The sequence below is a fragment of the Paramisgurnus dabryanus genome, chromosome 4 (assembly GCF_030506205.2).
Source record: "Paramisgurnus dabryanus chromosome 4, PD_genome_1.1, whole genome shotgun sequence".
Lineage (NCBI taxonomy): Eukaryota > Metazoa > Chordata > Actinopteri > Cypriniformes > Cobitidae > Paramisgurnus > Paramisgurnus dabryanus.
This window is the reverse complement of record NC_133340.1, coordinates 41,631,471-41,658,224: the sequence shown is the minus strand read 5'-3', so window position 1 is coordinate 41,658,224 and position 26,754 is coordinate 41,631,471. Positions and strand designations below refer to the sequence as shown.

Here is a 26,754-nt window from a genome sequence, read left to right as displayed (position 1 = left end):
ATAGGTTCTAAATGTCAGTTAAGCTATAGTTCAGTTAAAAGTTATTTTTTACTAGATACAAACCTACGTTTTCCCTTCATTCATATTTTGCTAATAATTAGTGACAACCGTCGTAGGGAAAAAAAGTTTGGAAAAAAGCATTCTAAGCGGTGAAACACAGAGTGAATTTAAGTCGGTGCACGGTGCGGGACGAAAAAAAAATGCCGCGTAGACCTCTATTTTAAACCCTAGGTGTGTATGTGTGTGTCTCGAATAAATAATAATAAAAAAAGAAATAACATTCAAAACTCCGACTGTAAGCGAATGAGACATGGGAGCACATTGCAATTCACGCTCTTATTATGGCTGTAATCTGTTACCACAATAGTACTTGTTCTGTTAAAATTATTTATTAGATATTAATATAGTAATGATAGCAATAATAAGTAATAATATAAACTTTAAAAGGCAATGCACAATGGTATGAGTCCAAACTGAATATGGAAAAGAGGATTTCACATAACATAAAATATTAAAAAGTGCAATTAGTCATTGAACAATATTAAACAATATTATTAACAATATTATTACATGCACATTGTGTGAAGATCATTAGGCTAAACTTTTAACAAGCTTGTGCTACAATTAAGAGTCATTCTATAGGCGACATTTCAGCTCTTGACAAACGGATAGCCAGTCATTGTGCGATTAAGTGCATTTTTGGGAAATGCACGTAAAAAAGAATAACTAACGTTCATTAAAGCTCGTAGAAAGCGCTCTTAAGTGCTAAGTTCAATTTTATCGGGAAACACAGGCCAGACCGCCCGTTCCCGTCAGGGAAGACCAGAGTTCCGACCCCTGACGTATTTATACGCATTTTAATCCCACACCACAAGAATCTTTATAGGCATTTGACACGGTATGCTGCAAACAGTAAAATCGCAACGCAGCCACATCTTTTCTCATGTAGTGGAAGAGGTTTGTGCAGCATTTATTTTTTAGGCAATAGCCTTCTCATTTTTTTTATCACGGTGCATGCCATATCCGAATAAATAATAATAGCAGAAAAAAGTTTAAAAGTGGGACTGTATAAGCGAATAAAACTTACAGGAGAGCATGATTGCTCTGTCATATGCACAACCTTATTAAAATGATTTCATTGGCATATGTCTGCAAATTTATTAAATTCATATTATAATATATGCCTATTATATAGTATATTTTTATTATAAAATAATGTTGTTCGCTGGTACACGCGTGTATGCTACACTCTCACGCTCCAGCACAGCAGGCAGCTTTATGTGCCCGTCGCTTCCTAAAGTGATGTACTGCGACATAGTGTTCCCCTTAAATTGCTATTTAATGTTAATATTTATAATGCTCCTGTTCACAAGCGCTCAGTACAAGAGAACTTCCGGTGGACAAAAACGAACTTTGATCATAAAATGCTTGATTTTTCGTTTTGGTTTTATTGTAAATTTATTTGATGCATTAGATCACATTCTGACAAAAACAAACCCAAAACTGGTGTTATATGTTCACGAGTAGAGTGGAATATGTAATAAATGAACTGTTTATTTGTTTTTCCGTTTTGAAGACAGAAACGAATAAACGAATTATCCGAAGGTACACGGACTGTGTGTATAAGGCACCGTTATAAATGACCGCATATCACTCCGCAAGTAGTCTTATTTATTTGTCACGATGGAACTTCATTCAAAGCAGAGCTCACTAAGCTTGCAGTCGGATCTCCGGCGTGTGGTAGTGGCTGCGAATAAAAAAAATCATGTGTTCGCCTACAAATAATATGAGAGGAACACATATTTCACTCTCAACCAAACTAACAAACCAGCCAATAAGAAGTAGAATAGGGAGGGGTCTTTGAGGTGTGGCTGAGATCCAGCTGCAGATGCCGCGCGGCCGCGGAGAAGTCATAATAAGTTAACTTTGTCAGCAGGATGAAGAGTAAGTATATGAAGCAGACGACCTAATTGATAAATTACTTAAATCAGTGGTGCTGGGCATGGATAGAAGGATTAGGCAGAGACAAACAGCATTTTAGTAAGAATTTAAGAGAACCTGCCAGGTGTTTGCTGCTTTGACAAAACTGTCCGTTTCAAATCAGGCTATGCCAGTAATGTAAATATCAGATTACTCATCGAGGTGAAATGCTGTCTCGCGATATCAATATAAAGTTGCTTTTTTTGTCAAAAAGTTTGCTTGCATTATATTATTCTGTAATCACATACGTTAACGCATGCATATACGCAAATCAAATCAAACGTCATCCTGGCGAACACACACGTACGTTTGCTTCTCTTAATGGTTGGTGAATCTGGCAGTAACGCTTGCGATTACAGAATAATATAATGACAAACACAAACATTCGTGGATCTGGTTTGTGAAATGCGAAGCTCTTTACTGTTGGATGCTTTGCCAAAAGAACTATATAAAAGACAAATGCACTTGATTGCCTTTCCAGAAAGTCACAAAATCATTTGAATTAAGTAACTTAAATGTTACAGTATCCACTTTAAATTCAGCGTTCAAATGTTGTAATCAATAATTAATCTGTATTAAATGCCCCCACTAATTATTCTATAAACATTAAACATGTTTTGACCAATGGCGAATCTCATTTATCAAGTTGTGTATATGGTTTGTGTGCCCTATTATTATTACAATATGCAACCAAAGATTTTACTAAAAGGGCACAAATTTGTTTACAAGAACATACAAATCCTCATAGATGTAGTCACTTATTTTTACTCTCAAAATGCACCACATTGATATATTTACCTTTAAATGCACAAAATGATTTTGTTCAGTCTGATGCAGTGGCAAGGCTATATAATGGTCAGGGTGGCACTTGCCCACGCAGATTGATGATTCGCCATTCAGATCGATCAATTTCGAGGCCAAATTATATTTCAACTGTATTTCATTTTATCTATATGTGTATGTGCGTGTATGCGTGCATATGTATGTAGCCACATCATGGTAGGTGTGCCGTATATTTTCCTGCTTTTTTGTCCTTCGCCAATCACACCTATGAGCATTAGTGACAGTGTGTCGATTTTTGTTTCTTTTCAAACTCGCAGATATAATGAATGTTACTCAGAGATGCTATTCTAAGCATATACAGTAAACAAACGAAAACACCTTCCCTTTCTGGCTTTCTCACACACCCATCCACAAAACCATGCACAATCACGCACACATAGCACATTCAGAAGCACATTTCCTGTGGACCAGCCTGGGAATACTTTGCTTCGACATCTGCAAAAGTGTTTTGCTGTAATTTCATTTTAAAGAAATTGGAGCTTCAAAGGACAGTTGTAAATGTGACAGAGAGACACATACTTTTTAAAGTTTTTAAAGGACGCTTTGTGCTCGCTACTCTTTAATTGCGAGATGTAGAATATTTAGATGTTCGGAGATGGCAATGAAATGGACGGCTATAAAAGGCCAGAGCCTGCAAGGACCCCTGCTGAATAAAACAGCGCTTCCATCTGCTTCTAATCTGTGTTCAGCGAATAAATGTGCATTTATACAATGCTGTATGCCTTTGTATTCTTGTTTAACTGGCGTGTTGGCTTTTTCAAAACCACTCTGCCCAATGTAAACATACTTTTCAAATTCACTCAGCTATTAAATGGATATTTCGGCCAAAAATGAAAACTAGATATTAAAGTTTGAAGACAAACTTTATGTTGGCTTGAAAAAGCGTAGCCTGAACGTTTAAAACAGATTGACAGAAGTTTAGTTTAGTAGGCTATCTGGCAGTTAGTATGTTTAAGTATGAAGCTAACATGATTAGCATGAAGCTAGCATGAAGCTAACATGATTAGCATGAAGCTAGCATGATGCTAGCATGATTAGCATGAAGCTAGCATGATGCTAGCATGATTAGCATGAAGCTAGCATGATGCTAGCATGATTAGCATGATGCTAACATGATGCTAGCATGATTAGCATGAAGCTAGCATGATGCTAGCATGAAGCTAGCATAATTAGCATGAAGCTAGCATGAAGCTAGCATGATGCTAGCATGATTAGCATGAAGCTAGCATGATGCTAGCATGATTAGCATGTAGCTAGCATGATGTTAGCATGATTAGCATGTAGCTAAGCATGATGCTAGCATGATTAGCATGAAGCTAGCATGATTAGCACGTTGCTAGCATGATGCTAGCATGATTAGCATGTAGCTAGCATGAAGCTAGCATGATGCTAGCATGATTAGCATGAAGCTAGCATGATGCTAGCATGATTAGCATGAAGCTAGCATGATGCTAGCATGATTAGCATGAAGCTAGCATGAAGCTAGCATGATGCTAGCATGATTAGCATGAAGCTAGCATGATGCTAGCATGATTAGCATGAAGCTAGCATGATGCTAGCATGATTAGCATGAAGCTAGCATGATGTTAGCATGATTAGCATGTAGCTAGCATGAAGCTAGCATGAAGCTAGCATGATGCTAGCATGATTAGCATGAAGCTAGCATGATGCTAGCATGATTAGCATGAAGCTAGCATGATGCTAGCATGATTAGCATGAAGCTAGCATGAAGCTAGCATGATGCTAGCATGATTAGCATGAAGCTAGCATGATGCTAGCATGATTAGCATGAATCTAGCATGATGCTAGCATGATTAGCATGAAGCTGGCATGATGTTAGCATGATTAGCATGTAGCTAGCATGAAGCTAGCATGAAGCTAGCCTTATGCTAGCATGATTAGCATGAAGCTAGCATGATGCTAGCATGATTAGCATGAAGCTAGCATGATTAGCATGAAGCTAGCATGATGCTAGCATGATTAGCATGAAGCTAGCATGATGCTAGCATGATTAGCATGAAGCTAGCATGATTAGCATGAAGCTAGCATGATGCTAGCATGATTAGCATGAAGCTAGCATGATGCTAGCATGATTAGCATGAAGCTAGCATGATTAGCATGAAGCTAGCATGATGCTAGCATGATTAGCATGTAGCTAGCATGAAGCTAACATGAAGCTAGCATGATGCTAGCATGATTAGCATGAAGCTAGCATGATGCTAGCATGATTAGCATGTAGCTAGCATGATTAGCATGTAGCTAGCATGATTAGCATGAAGCTAGCATGATGCTAGCATGATTAGCATGAAGCTAGCATGATGCTAGCATGAATAGCATGAAGCTAGCATAAAGCTAGCATGATTAGCATGAAACTAGCATGATTCTAGCATGATTAGCATGAAGCTAGCATGATGCTAGCATGATTAGCATGAAGCTAGCATGAAACTAGCAAGATTAGCATGAAGCTAGCATGAAGCTAGCACGAGGCTTGCATGATTAACATGAAGTTAGCATGAGAATAGCATGATTAGCATGAAGCTAGCATGATTTAACGTGAAGCTGGCATGATTAGCATGATGCTAGCATGATTAGCATTAAGCTAGCACTATTTAGCGTGCAGCTAACAAGATTTAACATGAAGTTAGCATGATTTAGCATGAAGTTAGCAAGATTTATTATGAAATTAGCATAAAGCTAGCATGAAACTAGCATGAAGCTAGTATGACTTAGCATGGAGCTAGCATGAAGCTAACATGACCCAAAGACCCAACCCCCATGTCTCTATGATGTTCAGATCCAGAGATATAAGGCTTTGTTTATTATGTTGCTAGGGTGCTCAAATTGGTTGCTAGGGGCGTGGTTTAATACCTCAGTAGGAATCCTAAGAGACTGATTGGATGCCTGAGTAAAATGAGCCCACCCCTATGTCTCTATGACACTCTGGTGTAAAGATATCCATCTGGGCTTTTTATAATGGTAGTCTATGGGAGATGTTGCTAGGGTACCCAAAATTGTTGCTAGGGGCGTGGCTAAATAGCTTTGGGGAGATCCTAAGAGACTGATTGGATGACTGAGTAAAATGAGCCCACCCCCATGTCTCTACGACACTCTAAAGTAAAGATATTCCATCTGGGACGCTTTTATTCCCTTATATGGGCATGTTTCCTGCCCCATTATAAGTCAATGGGAAATTTTGGGGGCCTCTTACACCCCAGTGGTATAGCTTACACCCCATTGTGATGTATGTTCTTACAGAGCCTGTCAGCCACCTTAAATGTGGTAAGCCACAAGTTTCTACAAGTTTCTCACTCACAGCTATGACCCGTCAAAGTTTGTCTCAATGTTAAGTCAATGGAAAGTTTGGGGTGTTCGAGACCCCCGTTTAGGAATTCGGATGGTCCCATCAGTTAGAAAAGATATAGCACACTAAGTCAGACCAGTCTGAAGGTCTGTGGAAAATTTGGTGCATGTAGCTTGAAAGCCCTAGGACGAGTTAGTTGCCGAAATTTTGGGGGGAGAAAAAGAATAATAATAATAATAACTAGATATTAAAGTTTGAAGACAAACTTTATGTTGGCTTGAAAAAGCGTAGCCTGAACATTTAAAACGGTTTGACAGAAGTTTAGTTTAGTAGGCTGTCTGGCAGTTAGTATGTTTAAGTTTGAAGGTAGCATGATTTAACATGATGCTATCATGATTAGCATGAAGCTAGCATGATGCTATTATGATTAGCATGAAGCTAACATGATGCTAGCATGATTAGCATGAAGCTACCATGATTAGCATGAAGCTAGCATGATGTTAACATGATTAGCATTAAGCTAGCATGAAGCTAGCATGATGCTAACATGATTAGCATGATGCTAGCATGATTAGCATGAAGCTAGCATGATGATAGCATGATTAGCATGAAGCTGGCATGATGCTAACATGATTAGCATGAAGCTAGCATGATTAGCATGATGTTAGCATGATTAGCATGAAGCTAGCATGATGCTAGCATGATTAGCATGAAGCTAGCATGATGGTAGCATGATTAGCATGAAGCTAGTATGATGCTAGCATTGATTAGCATGAAGCTAGCATGATGCTAGCATTGATTAGCATGAAGCTAGCATGATTAGCATGAAGCTAGCATGATGCTAGCATGATTAGCATGAAGCTAGCATGATGCTAGCATGATTAGCATGAAGCTAGCATGATTAGCATGAAGCTAGCATGATGCTAGCATGATTAGCATGAAGCTAGCATGATGCTAGCATGATTAGCATGATGCTAGCATGATGTTAGCATTGATTAGCATGAAGCTAGCATGATGCTAGCATTGATTAGCATGAAGCTAGCATGATGCTAACATGATTAGCATGAAGCTAGCATGATGTTAGCATGATTAGCATGAAGTTAGCATGATGCTAGCATGATTAGCATGATGTTAGCATGATGCTAGCATGATTAGCATAAAGCTAGCATGATGTTAGCATGATTAGCATGAAGCTAGCATGATGTTAGCATGATAAGCATGAAGCTAGCATGATGCTAACATGATTAGCATGAAGCTAGCATGATGCTAGCATGATTAGCATGAAGCTAGCATGATTCTAGCATGATTAGCATGAAGCTAGCATGAATCTAGCATGATTAGCATGAAGCTACCATGATGTTAGCATGATTAGCATGAAGCTAGCATGATGCTAGTATGATTAGCATGAAACTAGCATGAGGCTAGCATGATTAGCATGAAGAAAACATGAGGTTAGCATGATTAGCATAAAGCTAGCATGATTTAACGTGAAGCTAGCATGATTAGCATGATGATAGCATGATTAGCATGAAGCTAGCACTATTTAGCGTGAAGCTAACAAGATTTAACATGAAGCTAGCATAATTTAGCATGAAGTTAGCAAGCTATATTATGAAATTAGCATAAAGCTAGCATGAAACTAGCATGAAGCTAGTATGACTTAGCATGGAGCTAGCATGAAGCTAACATGACCCGAAGACCCAACCCCCATGTCTCTATGATGTTCAGATCCAAAGATATAAGGCTTTGTTTATTATGTTGCTAGGGTGCTCATATTTGGTTGCTAGGGGCGTGGCTTAACACCTCAATAAGAATCCTATTAAGACTGATTGGATGCCTGAGTAAAATGAGCCCACCCCTATGTCTTTATGACACTGTGGTGCAGAGATATCCATCTGGGCTTTTTATAATGGTAGTCTATGGGAGATGTTGCTAAGGTACCCAAAATTGTTGCTAGGGGCGTGGCTTAATAGCTCTGGGGTGATCCTAAGAGACCTATTGGATGACTGAGTAAAATGAGCCCACCCCCATGTCTCTACGACACTCTAAAGTAAAGATATTCCATCTGGGACGCTTTTATTCCCTTATATGGGCATGTTCCCTGCCCCATTATAAGTCTATGGGAAATTTTGGGGGCCTCGTACACCCCAGGGGTATAGCTTACACCCCATTGTGAGTTATGTTCTCACAGTGCCTGTCAGCCTCCTTGAATGTGGTAAGCCACAAGTTTCTACAAGTTTCTCACTCACAGCTATGACCCGTCAAAGTTTGTCTCAATGTTAAGTCAATGGAAATTTTGGGGTGTTCGAGACCCCCGTTTAGGAATTCGGAAGGTCCCATCAGTTAGAAAAGATATAGCACACTAAGTCAGACCAGTCTGAAGGTCTGTGGAAAATTTGGTGCATGTAGCTTGAAAGCCCTAGGACGAGTTAGTGTCAGAAATTTTGGGAGGAGAAGAAAGAATAATAACTAGATAGTAAAGTTTGAAGACAAACTTTATGTTGGCTTGAGAAAGCGTAGCCTGAACGTTTAAAACGGTTTGACATAAGTTTAGTTTAGTAGGCTATCTGGCTGTTAGTATGTTTAAGTATGAAGGTAGCATGATTTACCATGAAGCTAGCATGATGTTAGCATGATTAGCATGAAGCTAGCATGATGCTAGCATGATTAGCATGAAGCTAGCATGATAAGCATGAAGCTAGCATGATGCTAGCATGATTAGCATGAAGCTAGCATGATGCTAGCATGATTAGCATGAAGCTAGCATGATTAGCATGAAGCTAGTATGATGCTAGCATGATGTTAGCATGATTAGCATGAAGCTAGCATGATTAGCATGAAGCTAGCATGATGCTAGCATGATTAGCATGAAGCTAGCATGATGCTAGCATGATTTGCATGAAGCTAGCATGATGCTAGCATGATTAGCATGAAGCTAGCATGATGCTAGCATGATTAGCATGAAGCTAGCTTGATGCTAACATGATTAGCATGAAGTTAGCATGATGCTAGCATGATTAGCATGATGCTAGCATGATGCTAGCATGATTAGCATGAAGCTAGCATGATGCTAGCATGATTAGCATGAAGCTAGCATGATGCTAGCATGATTAGCATGAAGCTAGCATGAAGCTAGCATGATTAGCATGAAGTTAGCATGAAGCTAGCATGATGCTAGTATGATTAGCATGAAGCTAGCATGATGCTAGCATGATTAGCATGAAGCTAGCATGATGTTAGCATGATTAGCATGAAGCTAGCATGAAGTTAGCATGATTAGCATGAAGCTAGCATGAAGTTAGCATGATTAGCATGAAGCTAGCATGATGTTAGCATGATTAGCATGAAGCTAGCATGAAGCTAGCATGATTAGCAAGAAGCTAGCATGAAGCTAACATTTATTGCGTTGCTAGGGTACTAAGTTTGGTTGCTAGGGAGAAAATTGGCATCCCATAATGATCACCCTTCAAGCCACAAGTTAAACGGTCCAACCCCCGTGTCTCTACAATGTTCTGATGCGGAGATATAAGGCTTTGTTTATTCCGTTGCTAGGGTACTAATTTTGGTTGCTAGGGAGAAAATTGGCATCCCATAATGATCACACTTCAAGCCACAAGTAAAACGGTCCAACCCCCGTGTCTCTATGATGTTCTGAAGCGGAGATATAAGGCTTTGTTTATTCCGTTGCTAGGGTACTAAGTTTGGTTGCTAGGGAAAAAATTGGCATCCCATAATGATTACACTTCAAGCCACAAGAAAAACGGTCCAACCCCTGTGTCTCTACGATGTTCAGATCCAGAGATATAAGGCTTTGTTTATTATGTTGCTAGGGTCTTCATATTTTGTTGCTAGGGGCGTGGCTTAATACCTCAATAAGAATCCTAAGAGACTGATTGGATGCCTGAGTAAAATGAGCCCACCCCTATGTCTCTATGACACTCTGGTGCAAAGATATCCATCTGGGCTTTTTATAATGGTAGTCTATGGGAGATGTTGCTAGGGTACCCAAAATTGTTGCTAGGGGCGTGGCTTAATATCTCTGGGGTGATCCTAAGAGACTGATTGGATGCTTGAGTAAAATGAGCCCACCCCCATGTCTCTAAGACACTCTAAAGTGAAGATATTCCATCTGGGACGCTTTTTTTCCCTTTTATGGGCATATTTCCTGCCCCATTATAAGTCAATGGGAAATTTTGGGGGCCTCTTACACCCCAGGGGTACAGCTTACACCCCATTGTGAGGTATGTTCTTACACAGCCTGTCAGCCTCCTTAAATGTGGTAAGCCACAAGTTTCTACAAGTTTCTCACTCGCAGCTTTGACCCGTCAAAGTTTGTCTCAATGTTAAGTCAATGGAAATTTTGGGGTGTTTCAGCGCCCCGTTTAGGAATTCGGAAGGTCCCATCAGTTAGAAAAGATATAGCACACCTCGTCAGATCAGACCGAAAGTCTGTCCAAAGTTTGATGGCTGTAGCTTGAAAGCTCTAGGACGAGTTAGAGTTAGAAATTTTAGTCTCAGAAGAAAAAGAATAATAATAATAATAATAATAATAATAATAATAATAATAATAAGTTTAAGTGCAACAACAGTATGTTGGCTTTCTCAAGCCAACATAATAACTAGATAGAAAAGTTTGAAGACAAACTTTATGTTGGCTTGACAAAGCCTGGCCTGAACGTTTAAAAAAGTTTAAGAGAAACTTAAAACAAGTTTAGTTTAGTAGTCTAACTCGCCTTAAACATGATTTAACAAAAAGTTAGCATGTTACATGATTTAGCACTAAGTTAGCATGATGCTAACATGAATTAGCATGAAGTTAGCATGATGCTAACATGAATTAGCATGAAGCTAGCATGATGCTAACATGAATTAGCATGAAACTAGCATGATTCTAACATGAATTAGCATGAAGCTAGCATGAAGTTAACATGAATTAGCATGAAGCTAGCATGATGCTAACATGAATTAGCATGAAGATAGCATGATGCTAACATGAATTAGCATGAAGCTAACATGAATTAGCATGAAGCTAGCATGATGCTAACATGAATTAACATGAAGCTAACATGAATTAGCATGAAGTTAGCATGATGCTAACATGAATTAGCATGAAGCTAGCATGATGCTAACATGAATTAGCATGAAACTAGCATGATTCTAACATGAATTAGCATGAAGCTAGCATGAAGTTAACATGAATTAGCATGAAGCTAGCATGATGCTAACATGAATTAGCATGAAGATAGCATGATGCTAACATGAATTAGCATGAAGCTAACATGAATTAGCATGAAGCTAGCATGATGCTAACATGAATTAGCATGAAGCTAGCATGAAGCTAACATGAATTAGCATGAAGCTAGCATGATGCTAACATGAATTAGCATGAAGCTAGCATGATGCTAACATGAATTAGCATGAAGCTAGCATGAAGCTAACATGAATTAGCATGAAGCTAACATAATGCTAACATGAATTAGCATGAAGTTAACATGATGCTATCATGAATTAGCATGAAGCTAACATGATGCTGACATGAATTAGCATGAAGCTAGCACGATGCTAACATGAATTAGCATGAAGCTATCATGAAGCTAGCATGATTAGCATGAAGCTAGCATGATTAGCATGAAGCTAGCATGATTAGCATGAAGCTAGCATGATTAGCATGAAGCTAGCATGATTAGCATGAAGCTAGCATGATGTTAACATGAATTAGCATGATGCTAACATGAATTAACATGATGCTAACATGATTAGCATGAAGTTAGCATGATGTTAACATGAATTATCATGAAGCTAGCATGATGCTAACATGAATTAGCATGAAGCTAACATGAATTAGCATGAAGCTACCATGATGCTAACATGAAGATAACATGAATTAGCATAAAGCTAACATGAATTAGCATGAAGCTAGCATGATGATAACATGAATACGCATGAAGCTAGCATGATGCTATAATGAATTAACATGAAGCTAACATGAATTAGCATGAAGTTAGCATTATGCTAACATGAATTAGCATGAAGCTAGCATAATGCTAACATGAATTAGCATGAAGCTAGCATGATGCTAACATGAATTAGCATGAAGCTAGCATGATGCTAACATGAATTAGCATGAAGCTAGCATGATGCTAACATGAATTAGCATGAAGCTAGCATGATGCTAACATGAATTAACATGAAACTAGCATGATGTTAACATGAATTAACATGAAACTAGCATGATGCTAACATGAATTAGCATGAAGTTAGCAAGATTTATTATGAAATTAGCATAAAGCTAGCAAGAAACTAGCATGAAGCTAGTATGACTTAGCATGAAGCTAGCATAAGGCTAACATGACCAAAATACCCAACCCCCATGTCTATATGATGTTCGGATCCAGAGATATAAGGCTTTGTTTATTATGTTGCTAGGGTGCTCATATTTGGTTGCTAGGGGCGTGGCTTAATACCTTGATAAGAATCCTCAGAGACTGATTGGATGCCTGAGTAAAATGAGCCCACCCCCATGTCTCTGTGACACTGTGCTGCAAAGATATCCTTCTGGGCATTTTATAATGGCAGTCTATGGGATATGTTGCTAGGGTGCCCAAAAATGGTTGCTAGGGGCGTGGCTTAATAGCTATGAGATGATCCCTAGAGACTGATTGGATGCCTGAGTAAAATGAGCCCACCCCCATGTCTCTACGACACTCTAAAGTGAAGATATTCCATCTGGGACGTTTTTATTCCCTTATATGGGCATGTTCCTTGCCCCATTATAAGTCAATGGGGAAATTTGGGTGCCCCTTACACCCCAGGGGTGAAACTTACACCCCAATGTGAGGTATGTTCTCACAGTGCCTGTCAGCCTCTTCAAATGTGGTAACCCACAAGTTTCTACAAATTTCTCGCTTGCAGCTATGACCCGTCAAAGTTTGCCGCAATGTTAAGTCAATGGAAAATTTGGGGTGTTTGAGCGCCCCGTTTAGGAATTCGGTAGGTCCCATCAGTTAGAAAAGATATAGCATAAATCTACGTACCAGTCTTAAAAGTTTTGTAAAGTTTTGTGGGTGTAGCTTGAAAGCTCTAGGAGGAGTTACAGTTAGAAAAAGTGTGGACCAGAAGAATAATAATAATAATAATAATAATAACTAGATAGTAAAGTTTGAAGACAAACTTTATGTTGGCTTGAGAAAGCGTAGCCTGAACGTTTAAAACGGTTTGACATAAGTTTAGTTTAGTAGGCTATCTGGCTGTTAGTATGTTTAAGTATGAAGGTAGCATGATTTACCATGAAGCTAGCATGATGTTAGCATGATTAGCATGAAGCTAGCATGATGCTAGCATGATTAGAATGAAGCTAGCTTGATGCTAGCATGATTAGCATGAAGCTAGCATGATAAGCATGAAGCTAGCATGATGCTAGCATGATTAGCATGAAGCTAGCATGATGCTAGCATGATTAGCATGAAGCTAGCATGATGCTAGCATGATTAGCATGAAGCTAGCATGATTAGCATGAAGCTAGTATGATGCTAACATGATGTTAGCATGATTAGCATGAAGCTAGCATGATGCTAGCATGATTAGCATGAAGCTAGCATGATGCTAGCATGATTAGCATGAAGCTAGCATGATGCTAGCATGATTAGCATGAAGCTAGCATGATGCTAGCATGATTAGCATGAAGCTAGCATGATGTTAGCATGATTTGCATGAAGCTAGCATGATGCTAGCATGATTAGCATGAAGCTAGCATGATGCTAGCATGATTAGCATGAAGCTAGCATGATGCTAGCATGATTAGCATGAAGCTAGCATGATGCTAGCATGATTAGCATGAAGCTAGCATGAAGCTAGCATGATGTTAGCATGAAGCTAGCATGAAGCTAGCATGATTAGCATGAAGTTAGCATGAAGCTAGCATGATGCTAGTATGATTAGCATGAAGCTAGCATGATGCTAGCATGATTAGCATGAAGCTAGCATGATGTTAGCATGATTAGCATGAAGCTAGCATGAAGTTAGCATGATTAGCATGAAGCTAGCATGAAGTTAGCATGATAAGCATGTAGCTAGCATGATGTTACCATGATTAGCATGAAGCTAGCATGAAGCTAGCATGATTAGCAAGAAGCTAGCATGAAGCTAACATTTATTGCGTTGCTAGGGTACTAAGTTTGGTTGCTAGGGAGAAAATTGGCATCCCATAATGATCACCCTTCAAGCCACAAGTTAAACGGTCCAACCGCCGTGTCTCTACAATGTTCTGATGCGGAGATATAAGGCTTTGTTTATTCCGTTGCTAGGGTACTAAGTTTGGTTGCTAGGGAGAAAATTGGCATCCCATAATGATCACACTTCAAGCCACAAGTAAAACGGTCCAACCCCCGTGTCTCTATGATGTTCTGAAGCGGAGATATAAGGCTTTGTTTATTCCGTTGCTAGGGTACTAAGTTTGGTTGCTAGGGAAAAAATTGGCATCCCATAATGATTACACTTCAAGCCACAAGAAAAACGGTCCAACCCCTGTGTCTCTACGATGTTCAGATCCAGAGATATAAGGCTTTGTTTATTATGTTGCTAGGGTCTTCATATTTAGTTGCTAGGGGCGTGGCTTAATACCTCAATAAGAATCCTAAGAGACTGATTGGATGCCTGAGTAAAATGAGCCCACCCCTATGTCTCTATGACACTCTGGTGCAAAGATATCCATCTGGGCTTTTTATAATGGTAGTCTATGGGAGATGTTGCTAGGGTACCCAAAATTGTTGCTAGGGGCGTGGCTTAATATCTCTGGGGTGATCCTAAGAGACTGATTGGATGCTTGAGTAAAATGAGCCCACCCCCATGTCTCTAAGACACTCTAAAGTGAAGATATTCCATCTGGGACGCTTTTTTTCCCTTTTATGGGCATGTTTCCTGCCCCATTATAAGTCAATGGGAAAATTTGGGGGCCTCTTACACCCCAGGGGTACAGCTTACACCCCATTGTGAGGTATGTTCTTACACAGCCTGTCAGCCTCCTTAAATGTGGTAAGCCACAAGTTTCTACAAGTTTCTCACTCGCAGCTATGACCCGTCAAAGTTTGTCTCAATGTTAAGTCAATGGAAATTTTGGGGTGTTTCAGCGCCCCGTTTAGGAATTCGGAAGGTCCCATCAGTTAGAAAAGATATAGCACACCTCGTCAGATCAGACCGAAAGTCTGTCCAAAGTTTGATGGCTGTAGCTTGAAAGCTCTAGGACGAGTTAGAGTTAGAAATTTTAGTCTCAGAAGAAAAAGAATAATAATAATAATAATAATAATAATAATAATAATAATAATAAGTTTAAGTGCAACAACAGTATGTTGGCTTTCTCAAGCCAACATAATAATAAGCTTAGATCGAAGAACAGTATGTTGGCTTTGTCAAGCCAACATAATAAGTTTAAAAGCAATAACAGTATGTTGGCTTTTTCAAGCCAACATAATAAGTTTAATAGCAATAACAATATATTGGCTTTTTCAAAGCCAACATAATTACTCACCCTCAAGCCATTACATATGTCGATCTTTTTTATACGGACACATGTTCAGATATTTTTGAAAATGTCCTAGCATACTCCATTTGTTTAGTCAAGCTTTTGTATATAAATGCATTGCATAAAAATAGCCATTTTTGTGTTTTTTTCTGAAACATCATTTAATATCCACCATATATTGTGTACGTATACAATGCCCTATGCCTTTGTGTTCTTGTTTGTTTTTCCTTTACCGCTTTGCCCAATGTAAACATCCTGTTCAGTTTCACTGTGCTGTTACAGAAATAGTTTACCCAACTATGTAAAGTCATCATCTAATCATTATTTACTCACCCTCATGTCAGTGCATTTAAATAACTGAATCATTAATTCAAGTCTGTCGTTCTAGTCATTCTACAGAGAACAAGTTGATTTTGTTGACAAAATGCCTTAATGATTGTGGTAACCCTTATGAAAATTAACCATGGCTTTACTACATACACCAAGAGAACATGGTTACTACAATTTTACCACTATAAAACTATGGTTTATTTTCGTAAGGAAAATGAGGCAATGGGGTGAAGTGGCCACCGGTGACTTATTTTTCGAGGGCGCACGATGCGAAGCTTGTCAAAACATGTATTTACCTCGTCGTGTGTGGCTCGTCATATCAAAATATGTGTTCAGCGCTTCATGTGAACCTTTTTGCATCACGTGTCATGTTAAAATACGTGCCTTCTACAGACGCATTTATGATAAAAAAAGACGCTTGCGTTTGCCAACTACTTGCTGGTATACTGAATATACTTTAGAAATTATGAGAATGACAAATAACTGAGTTTTTGTTGTGTGTCTGTGAATGCACATATGTGTACAGTCATTAACTGTTTGTTTTCTGTGACAGGTGAACCGGAGTTCAAGTACATTGGGAACATGCACGGCAATGAGGCTGTGGGCAGAGAGTTGCTTATTTATCTGGCTCAGTATCTGTGTAATGAGTACCAGGCGGGCAATGACACCATCATCGACCTGATCCACTCCACACGGATTCACATCATGCCCTCAATGAATCCTGACGGCTTTGAAAAGGCCGCCTCACAGGTAACAGGCACACAGGCACAGAGTATTTCTGCAGTCAGAAGGGTTCATTTACACAACAATCAGGTACTTGATTAGGTATTTATTTATTGAAAATAAAATGATATTTTAAATATTTGGGTTAAATTTGAAAAAATTAAAGCATTTGCAGTCTTTAAAGGGATAGTTCACCCAAAAATGATTCATTGTTTACTCACCCTTACGTTGTTCTAAACCTGTATTAGATTTTTTATTTTTATGAACACAAAAGAAGATTTTTTGATAAATGATGGTAAGCACGGAGCTCACCATTAAATTCTATAGTAGGAAAAAATATTTTGGATGTGTTGTGATAAATGATGAAGATATTTTGATAAATGATGGTAAGCACACAGTTGATGGTACCCATTGAATTCCATCATCTTTTTTTTTTATTCCTACTATGGAAGTCAGTTGTTACAATCAGCTGTGTGCTTATCATCATTTATCAAAATATCTTCTTTTGTGTTAATCAGAAAAAAGAAATGTATACAGATTTAGAACAACATGAGGATGAGAATTTTATTTTTTGGGTGAACTATCCCTTTAACTTAGCTTAGCTTAGCGAAATTCTGTTAATATATATATTTTCTTATAATATTCCAGATACAATCTTAAAACGTCACTGTTTCAATTTTATGTAATGTAAAATGGAAAAGTTGCTCCTTTGCGTTTTTTGCATACAGACATTGTTACTAAAACAATTCCCGTTCACGGATCCTGTTGTGGATCGTTTTTGTTTTCAAGCGCCACATTTTGATAAATACAAATATTATGACCAGATTAAAGGGATAGTTCGGCCAAAAATGATATTAAACCCATGATTTACTCACCCCCAAGCTGTCCGAGTTGCATATGTCCATCCTTTTTCAGCATTAACGTAAAATTCTCCCACCCAATACCCCACTTGTGAATACAGGTTATGACCCTCCAGGAGGAGTGTGAACAAGGTATGCGGTCAGCTTTAGGCTTGACTCAGGGAAAAGGACCCCCCCTGCCTTGCATAGGCCCGTGGGTTTCGCCACTCAAACATCTAGGCAATCTCATGAGTGGGGATGGGACACAAGCTCAGGTTTGATTACCCTGTAGCTGGCCACCTTTGATGAGGGTGTCTAGTGTTGAAAGGCCGAAACACCCCCTGATTCAAAGGAACACTACTGATGATGTGCCCCAATTTACAGCTTTCCCACGACTGAGATACAGCTCTCACGCCACTCTCAACATTAAGGCAAACCTCATGTGCATATCCCCCATTGGCACAAAGGACAGTTTACCATCATGTCCTGTGTTTTATAATTCTGAGTATCTGGACTTGTCCAGTGACCGCTGTGAAAGAACAGCTGACAACATAGGAAAGTCTGTGTGACAGCTTGGAGAGACAGCTGACTGGAGGGAATAGTCCCCACTGGGGCTGTCATGGGCTAGCTACCCATGGCGGCAGTCTCCGATGCTATTTCAGTTTATTGGAGACACCCGCCAAATGCTACAGAAAGTGAACAAAGGAACATACCCCTAGAGCCTGCGAGAGCGGGGGCGCAAGATGGCTCGATGACTGATAATATGGTTACAGACCCAGGAATGGATATGACTACGAGCAAGAACTTGGCACATGAGACAACCACAACAGCAGCAGGACACTCACTGCAAGTGTGCACCTGTGGCTGGGCAAAAATGACATCATTCAGGGGGTTCAGGACCCACCAGGGAAGGAGAGGGTGCTTGAGAGAGCAGAGACAAGGGCCTCGCATTGACCAGTACTTCTTACGAAGCAACCAGTCAAGTCAGTCGATTGAAGCACAGCGACGGGAAAAAAATCATAGTTCGCAGAGCATCAGTACTCTTGTAACTGAAGAGAATACAAGCACAGAAAGATTGGTGGAGGAACCCACCCAACCACAGAGACCTCCTAAGGAGGAAAAGATCAAAGGGCACAGACCGTGTGTGAAATGGCCTAAAGCTGTTGAGAAGAGAGAGTGGGAGATAATCAACAATGACCTGGCGAAAATCCTGGAGCAACAGGTGGGCACAGCAGAGAAAAAGCTGGAAAGGATGGGTGACATTATCTATCATTATGGAGAAGAGTGCTTTGGAGTGAAGATAAGGAGAAACAACAAAACATCAACACCAGCCAAATCCAGGAGGCAGCAAGAGATCGATAGGCTGGTTAAGGAGAGAAGGCAGCTGAGGAAGCAGTGGAAGAAGGCCTCTGATGCAGAGAGAGAGGGGCTCATGCTACTCCAGGGGGACATTAAGTGTCGATTGGCAACCTTGCGAAGAGCAGAGAACTTAAGGAAACGTCGTAGGAAGAAGAAACACACAAGAACAAGGTTCTATAAAAACCCCTTCAAGTTCATCAAAGACCTCTTTGCTAAGGAAAAAAGCGGAATCCTGAAAATTCCAAAGCAGGAATTGGAAGAATATCTGAGAGAAATGCATCATCACATGAAAAGGCATGAACAGTTAGTTATCCCACATGATATACCACCTATTAAACCTTCTGAATACAATCTGGAATCTTGCCCTCCAAAATGGAAGGAAGTGGAGAGTACAGTACGTCGTGCAAGATCAGCATCAGCCCCTGGGCCAAATGGAGTACCGTATAAGCTCTACAAGAATGCACCAGATGTACTACGCTATCTTTGGAGGCTAATGGGGATAGTGTGGCAGAAAGGAACAATACCCAAGGCGTGGCGAAGGGCCGGGGGAGTGTTAATTCCTAAGGAGAAGGATGCGACTGATATAAGTCAATTCCGGCCAATCTGCCTTCTTAATGTTGAGGGGAAAATCTTTTTTAGTGTGATAGCACGGAGGTTATCCACTTACCTGGAGAAGAATGGGTACATTGATACATCAGTACAGAAGGCTGGCATTCCTGGGTATGCTGGTTGCTTAGAGCATACCAGTATGATCTGGCATCAGATTCAAGCAGCGAAGAAAGACAAAAGAGACATCCATGTCGTCTTCCTTGACTTGGCCAATGCCTTTGGAGCAGTTCCCCATAACCTCCTTTGGGAATCCTTTAACTTTTTTCAAGTTCCATCATCAGTCACTAGGTTAGTAAAAGCCTATTATGAAGACCTGCAACTGTGCTTCACAACAGCTGACTTTACAACCTCATGGCAGTGCTTAGAGCAAGGCATAATGGCAGGCTGTACAATCTCACCCCTGGCTTTCACAATGGCCATGGAGGTAATCATCAGGGCATCAAGATGGGTAGTGGGGGGGAGCGGATTAAGAACGGGATCCGCCTTCCACCTATCCGAGCATACATGGATGACATGACCATTTTGACTACTACTGCAGCATGTACCTGGAGGTTACTGGGAAAACTGCAGGAGAACATCAAGTGGGCCCGGATGAAAATCAAGCCGAACAAGTCACGAAGCATCTCAATAGTCAAGGGACAGCTTAAAATCGTGAAGTTTTGCATTGGTGACAACCCAATACCAACAGTGGCTGAGCAACCTGTCAAAAGCCTGGGCAGATGGTACGACGCAAGTCTCAGGGACAAAGACCAGGTGCAGCAAGTAAGGCAGGACATCACTAACAGTCTTGAGAACATTAACAGGACCCTACTGCCAGGGAAGCTCAAGCTCTGGTGCCTGCAATTTGGACTTCTCCCTCGAGTAATGTGGCCACTTACTATATACGACGTTCTAATAACAACTGTGGAGAAGATGGAACGAACCATGACTTCTTATGTGAAGAAATGGTTAGGACTCCCACGATGTCTGACTAACATCAGTCTTTATGGTAAAGGGATCCTTGAGCTGCCAATTACAAGCCTCACAGAAGAATTCAAGTGCTGTAAAGTAAGACTCCAGATGACTTTGAAAGACTCCAGAGATCAAATCATCGGTAATGCTGTTCCATCCCTGCTAACTGGACGGAAATGGGCACCATCTGACGCGGTGCAGAAAGCTACATCAGCCCTGAGGCACAGTGATATCGTAGGGCATGTCCAGTTGGGAAGAGGTGGCCTTGGCCTTACGGCAAGTAAACCAACTTGGCATAAGGCCTCGACATCAGAGAGAAGGAAAATGGTGGTTGAGGAGGTGCGCCGTCAGGAGGAGGTGGAAAGATGTGCAAAGGCTGTCTCTCTTGTCAAACAGGGACAATGGATGAGGTGGGAAGGCTTGGAGAGGAGAAGAATGAGTTGGAGAGAGATCTGGGAAATGGAGGCAAGTAACATCAGTTTCATCATCAGAGCCACCTATGATGTACTCCCATCTCAAAAAAACCTCCACCAGTGGTATGGCGAGGACCCAACCTGTGCCCTCTGCCCAACTCCAGCAACTCTTAAACATATCTTGACTGGTTGTAAGACCAGCCTTACACAAGGTCGCTACACCTGGAGGCACAACAAGGTCCTCAAGAGTTTGGCAGCAGCTCTTCAACTCCTTGCCCCTGAGAACTAATTCCATCACAGCTCCAACCTTCATCCAAGAGGGACAGAAAAAGCCCAACCATCCCCCTATCAAATCAGAAGCTGGACAACTAGCCATGGCCCGGGATTGGAAGATCCTAGTCGATATTGGCCAACAACTAACCTTTCCACCTGAGATTGCAGTTACCACCCTTAGGCCAGACTTGGTACTCTGGTCCTCTTCAGTGAAGTCTGTTTACATCATAGAGCTCACAGTCCCATGGGAGAGTTCAACAGAAGAGGCCTATGAGCGCAAGAAATTACGCTACACAGATCTGGCAGCAGACGCTCAACAACGAGGGTGGAAAGCTACAATTTATCCAGTGGAAGTGGGATGTAGAGGTTTTGTGTCTTCGTCCACCATCAGATTGTTGAAAGATCTAGGCATTCATGGACAGACTCTGCGACAGACAATAAAATCACTTTCTGAAGCAGCCGAAAGAAGCAGTCAGTGGATATGGATTAAGCGGAAGGACCCATGTTGGGCTCAAAAGGCATTAACGTAAAATTCTCCCACCCAATACCCCACTTGTGAATACAGGTTATGACCCTCCAGGAGGAGTGTGAACAAGGTATGCGGTCAGCTTTAGGCTTGACTCAGGGAAAAGGACCCCCCCTGCCTTGCATAGGCCCGTGGGTTGCGCCACTCAAACATCTAGGCAATCTCATGAGTGGGGATGGGACACAAGCCCAGGTTTGATTACCCTGTAGCTGGCCACCTTTGATGAGGGTGTCTAGTGTTGAAAGGCCGAAACACCCCCTGATTCAAAGGAACACTACTGATGATGTGCCCCAATTTACAGCTTTCCCACAACTGAGATACAGCTCTCACGCCACTCTCAACATTAAGGCAAACCTCATGTGCATATCCCCCATTGGCACAAAGGACAGTTTACCATCATGTCCTGTGTTTTATAATTCTCAGACAAACACATTTTCGGGTATTTTAGAAAATGTTTTAGATCTTTCAGTTGATTAAATGTAATGTTACGGGGTGCACCCATAGTCCACGACCTTCAAGTCCAAAAAAAGTGCGTCCATCCTTCACAAATTCAATCCAAACGGCTCAAGGATGATAAACAAAGGTCTTCTGATGGTAATCCGCGCGGTGTTGTTGTAGAAATATCCATATTTAAAACTTTATAAATGAAAATAAATACCTTCCGGTAGCGCCGCCATCTTAGATACCTCTGTATTCAGGAGAGAGTATTAGCGTAGTGTACGCACTTTTCTTAGTGACGTATGACAAATTCGCAGGGCGGGGGCACAGAGCAGCAGCAGAGTAGCCTCCGTAGGCTGCGTAAGCTCTCATCTTGAATGCGGACGCGACTAAGATGGCGGCGCTACCGGAAGGTATTTATTTTCGTTAATAAAGTTTTAAATATGGATATTTCTACAACAACACCGCGCGGATTACCCTCAGAAGACCTTTGTTTATCATCCTGGAGCCGTTTGGATTGAATTTGTGAAGGATGGACGCACTTTTTTTGGACTTGAAGGTCGTGGACTATGGGTGGACCCCGTAACATTACATTTAATCAACTGAAAGATCTAAAACATTTTCTAAAATACCCGAAAATGTGTTTGTCTGAAAAACGATGGACATATGCAACTCGGACAGCTTGGGGGTGAATAAATCATGGGTTTAATATCATTTTTGGCCAAACTATCCCTTTAACAATTGTTTTACAAGGTATCTTATCTTAAAGTAACGTTATTATAAGAACCTAAATTAATGTGTTTTTTTTTTATAATTTATTTTCAAAACATCCTTTTAGCCAATGGGGAGCCTGTTTTATTTTTAGGCCCCCAAAAGGCAAGTAAAAGTTTTTAGTTTCAATTCGATTCCTCCCTCATCATTTAGCGTTACACTTGTTTGTTGTTTAGCTGTATACATATGCTGATTTCATATCACTTTGCTGTGGTTTACCACATCCTTTAGATTCTTACACTTACATATAGCACTTGTGTGGGCTTTGACATTTAAAGACACATGAGTCATGTTTTATATAAAGGTGCTTTGCACTTTCAGCTGTATTTGGTGACAATAAATACCCCCTGTCCCACATACCCAAATACACTTCTCTGGAAGTGACTGCTTTCGTAAAGTCCTCTCTGGGGGATTTTGAGCACAAACGCTACATGTTTAGTGGGCACAGTCAGATGAAAAGTGGGAACCAAGGGTGGCCACAGCAGTATACAATAGAGGCAAATCTTAGCTATGGCCCTGAATAGAGTAAGAGATTTCTTTAGATAAATGGTTTTACTATGATAGAAAGGTAAACATTGGGGTTTTTCTTGAGTCAACGGCTTGTCTGGTTTTATTTTTAAGTTAAAGCAGTGATTGTGTTCAGGCTTCGCTTTTCAGCCAAAACTTAAGACTTCGGCATTTCCTGGTGTAGCATCTGCAAAATGAGATGTAACTTCTCTGCCTAAAACATAGTCCCCTCAGTCTGTTCATCTCCTGTTTTACATTGATGCATTTGGCAGACACATTCATCCAGTGCAACTTATGGTGAATTCAAGGATATAATTTTTTCAGTATGTGGCTTCCCTAGAAATTGAACCCATGACCTTTAAATTGCTAACATAACTTGCTACCAATTGAGCTACAGGACCAAAGAGATTTATGGATTTATGTGTTAGTTAAACATTCATGGACAGACTTGTGACCTGATTTTCATAACTTTAATTCTTACAACCTCTTTCAGTCCATTCAGTCCAATTTCTTGGATCTACAAGATGTATATATTCAGTTATTTTTAGATTCATATACAATTGCAAAATGAGGTTACATATGAAGAGCTAAGATGCCAAAGCCTCTAAACGGCACATACGTCAAAAATAAGATAATGATACTGATCGAATGCTCTAGGCACATATTATATATTCATCAAATACTTTCGCTTCAAATCCGCATAATCCCACCCTCAGGCAATTCAGAAATACAGTTTTTGGCAGAATTTTGAAAGAATTATGCTAATAGTATGATTATTACATGCATTTGCAGTCTGGAGAAATGAAGGACTGGTTTGTGGGTCGCAGTAATGCTCAAGGCATTGATCTGAACCGGAACTTTCCAGACCTCGATCGCATTGTCTACATGAACGAAAAAGAGGGTGGAGCCAACAACCACCTCCTTAAAAACATGAAAAAAGCCGTGGATGAAAACACCAAGGTGGGACAGCGTTTCAAATATTGTACTGAAATATTGCAAAATACAGAGTTGCAAATGTATTTGATCTCCGTGTCTGTTACAGCTGGCTCCAGAAACCAAGGCCGTCATTCACTGGATCATGGACATACCATTCGTCCTCTCAGCCAATCTTCACGGAGGTGATGTGGTGGCCAACTACCCATATGATGAGACACGCAGTGGTGAGACACATGCAATAAACACACACAGCCATATAGTTTAGTATAGTGAGTACACCCATACAGTATAATATGTATGTATGGTTTAGCAGTTTAATATAGTTTAGTATGGTGAGTTTAATTTAGGAGCACACCCATACAGTTTGGTATAACGCATATACCCATATAGATTATTGTAGTGAGTAAACCTATTTTTCTATGTGATCATTACAGAATTAAACTTAGCAAAATACAGGCAATCATAATTGTGATGTCTTAAATGAAATGTGATGGACATTTGTTGTGAATACAACTGAATATTGGTAAGACAGAACCAGCTCCGGTTAAAGGTTTTCATCTTTCTCTTTAATCTCCAGGCTCCACTCATGAGTATAGCACCAGTCCAGATGATATGGTGTTTAAGAGTTTAGCAAAGTCCTATTCCAGCTACAACCCAGTGATGTCTGACCCAAACCGACCACCGTGCCGCAAGAATGACGATGATTCCAGCTTTAAAGAGGGCATCACCAATGGAGGAGCCTGGTACAGTGTCCCTGGAGGTACAAATGGACAACCTTAATTATCTGATGCATTTGTCAGTTAGCCTTAAAATAACGCAGTCACGTCTATGCCAGTCGCGGCTCGTGACTGCTCATCAGAGGGGCGCAAATTCAAAATATGTGTTCGAAGTGTCATGTGTGTTGCTTGCGTCTTCAAAATATGTGTTTGTTGCGTCATGTGAACCAAGTGCATCAGGTGTTTTGTCAAAATAAGTGCCTGCTGCATACGCGTCAAAACACATGCAAGACACTCCCTGAACAGTAAACTCTGATTACGCATGAGATTATGCGAGGATCTGGCAAACGCAAGCGTCTCTTTTATCATAAACCCTTTAGACGCGTCTACAGCAGGCACTTATTTTGACAAGACACGTGATGCACATAGGTTCACTTGACGCGCAGAACACATATTTTGAAATTACGAACCACACACATGACGGGCTACATACATGTTGTGACGAACTTCGCATCGAGCGCCCTCGAAAAAAGAAGCCACTGGCCGCCACTGTTCTACACACTGATTAAAGTAATGTAGTGACACATACCTTTTGCTTTTTGTTCCACAAAAAATAAAAAAAAAACGTTGTAAATGACAGTATCCCACTTTAATATAGTTCATAAATATAGAAATAATATATACTGTAATATAAATAATGTAGGACTGAATGTCGGAGACCATGCGGTTACTAACATACACACATTTGTAGTACTGATCATGTACAAAAGGTCAGATTTCATTGCTTCTGTCTAAGCACAAAAGAGGCCCTAAGAAAATTCCCAAATCAAGCAATAAAAATACAAATATTTTATTAGAAGTATTTCTAAATACTATATTGGAATATTATATTTCTTTATTTATTGAATCTATTAAAATAAAACATTTTTTTTATATTTTGGGTTAAATATGAAAAATTATCACCTTTGAAGGAACACACCTACATTTTGGGAATTAAGCTTATTCACCATATTCCATCAGAGTTAGTCAAGTCCATACATACCTTTTTCATCCCTGCGCATGCCGTAACTCATTCTGACGCACCCCTGCTAGCTTAGCTTAGCACAAAGACTGGAAGAAAATGGCTCCAGCTAGCATACTGCTCCCTATAAGTGACAAAATGATGCCAACATTATCCTATTTATATGTTTTGATTTGTATAGTCACATCGTGTACAAAGGTCATATGAGAGACAGGAAAATTTAACAGTATACATACTGAGAACTATATTCTCAGAAGGCAAAGCACTGCTACATGGGCGGAGTGACTCTGAGCAACTCTCTGCTCCTCACCACTGGGTTTCTCGGGTGCTGCGAGCAAATCACTCCGCCCAAGTAGCAGTTCTTCTGAGAATATAGTTCCCAGTATGTATACTGTTAAAAGATCGCTGTGTCTCATATGACCTTGTTATTTGTATACAGTGTTATACAAATCATTATACAAATAACATCTTATAAATAGGAAAATGTTGGCGTTATTTTGTCACTTATAGGGAGCAGTATGCTAGCTGGTGCCATTTACTTTCAGTCTTTGTGCTAAGCTAAGCTAGCGGGGGTGCGTCAGACAGAGTTACGGCACGCGTGGGGATGAAAAAGGTATGTATGGACTTATCTAACTCTGGGGGATACAGTAAATAAGCTAAATTCCCAAAATGTGGCCGTGTTCCTTTACCTTAGCCTAGCT

At 40.2% G+C, this 26,754-nt stretch overlaps 1 protein-coding gene across 1 annotated transcript in view; it reads left to right on the top strand.

Annotated features, from left to right (window-relative positions):
* The window catches only part of cpe (carboxypeptidase E), a 42,380-nt gene that overhangs the window by 10,630 nt on the left and 4,996 nt on the right, over positions 1–26,754 (top strand). Inside the window, exons 2-5 of the mRNA XM_065275009.2 lie at positions 16,525–16,721; positions 24,173–24,340; positions 24,423–24,540; positions 24,894–25,076. Coding sequence (XP_065131081.1) covers positions 16,525–16,721; positions 24,173–24,340; positions 24,423–24,540; positions 24,894–25,076 — 666 coding nt within the window. The remainder of the gene's footprint in view (positions 1–16,524; positions 16,722–24,172; positions 24,341–24,422; positions 24,541–24,893; positions 25,077–26,754) is intronic.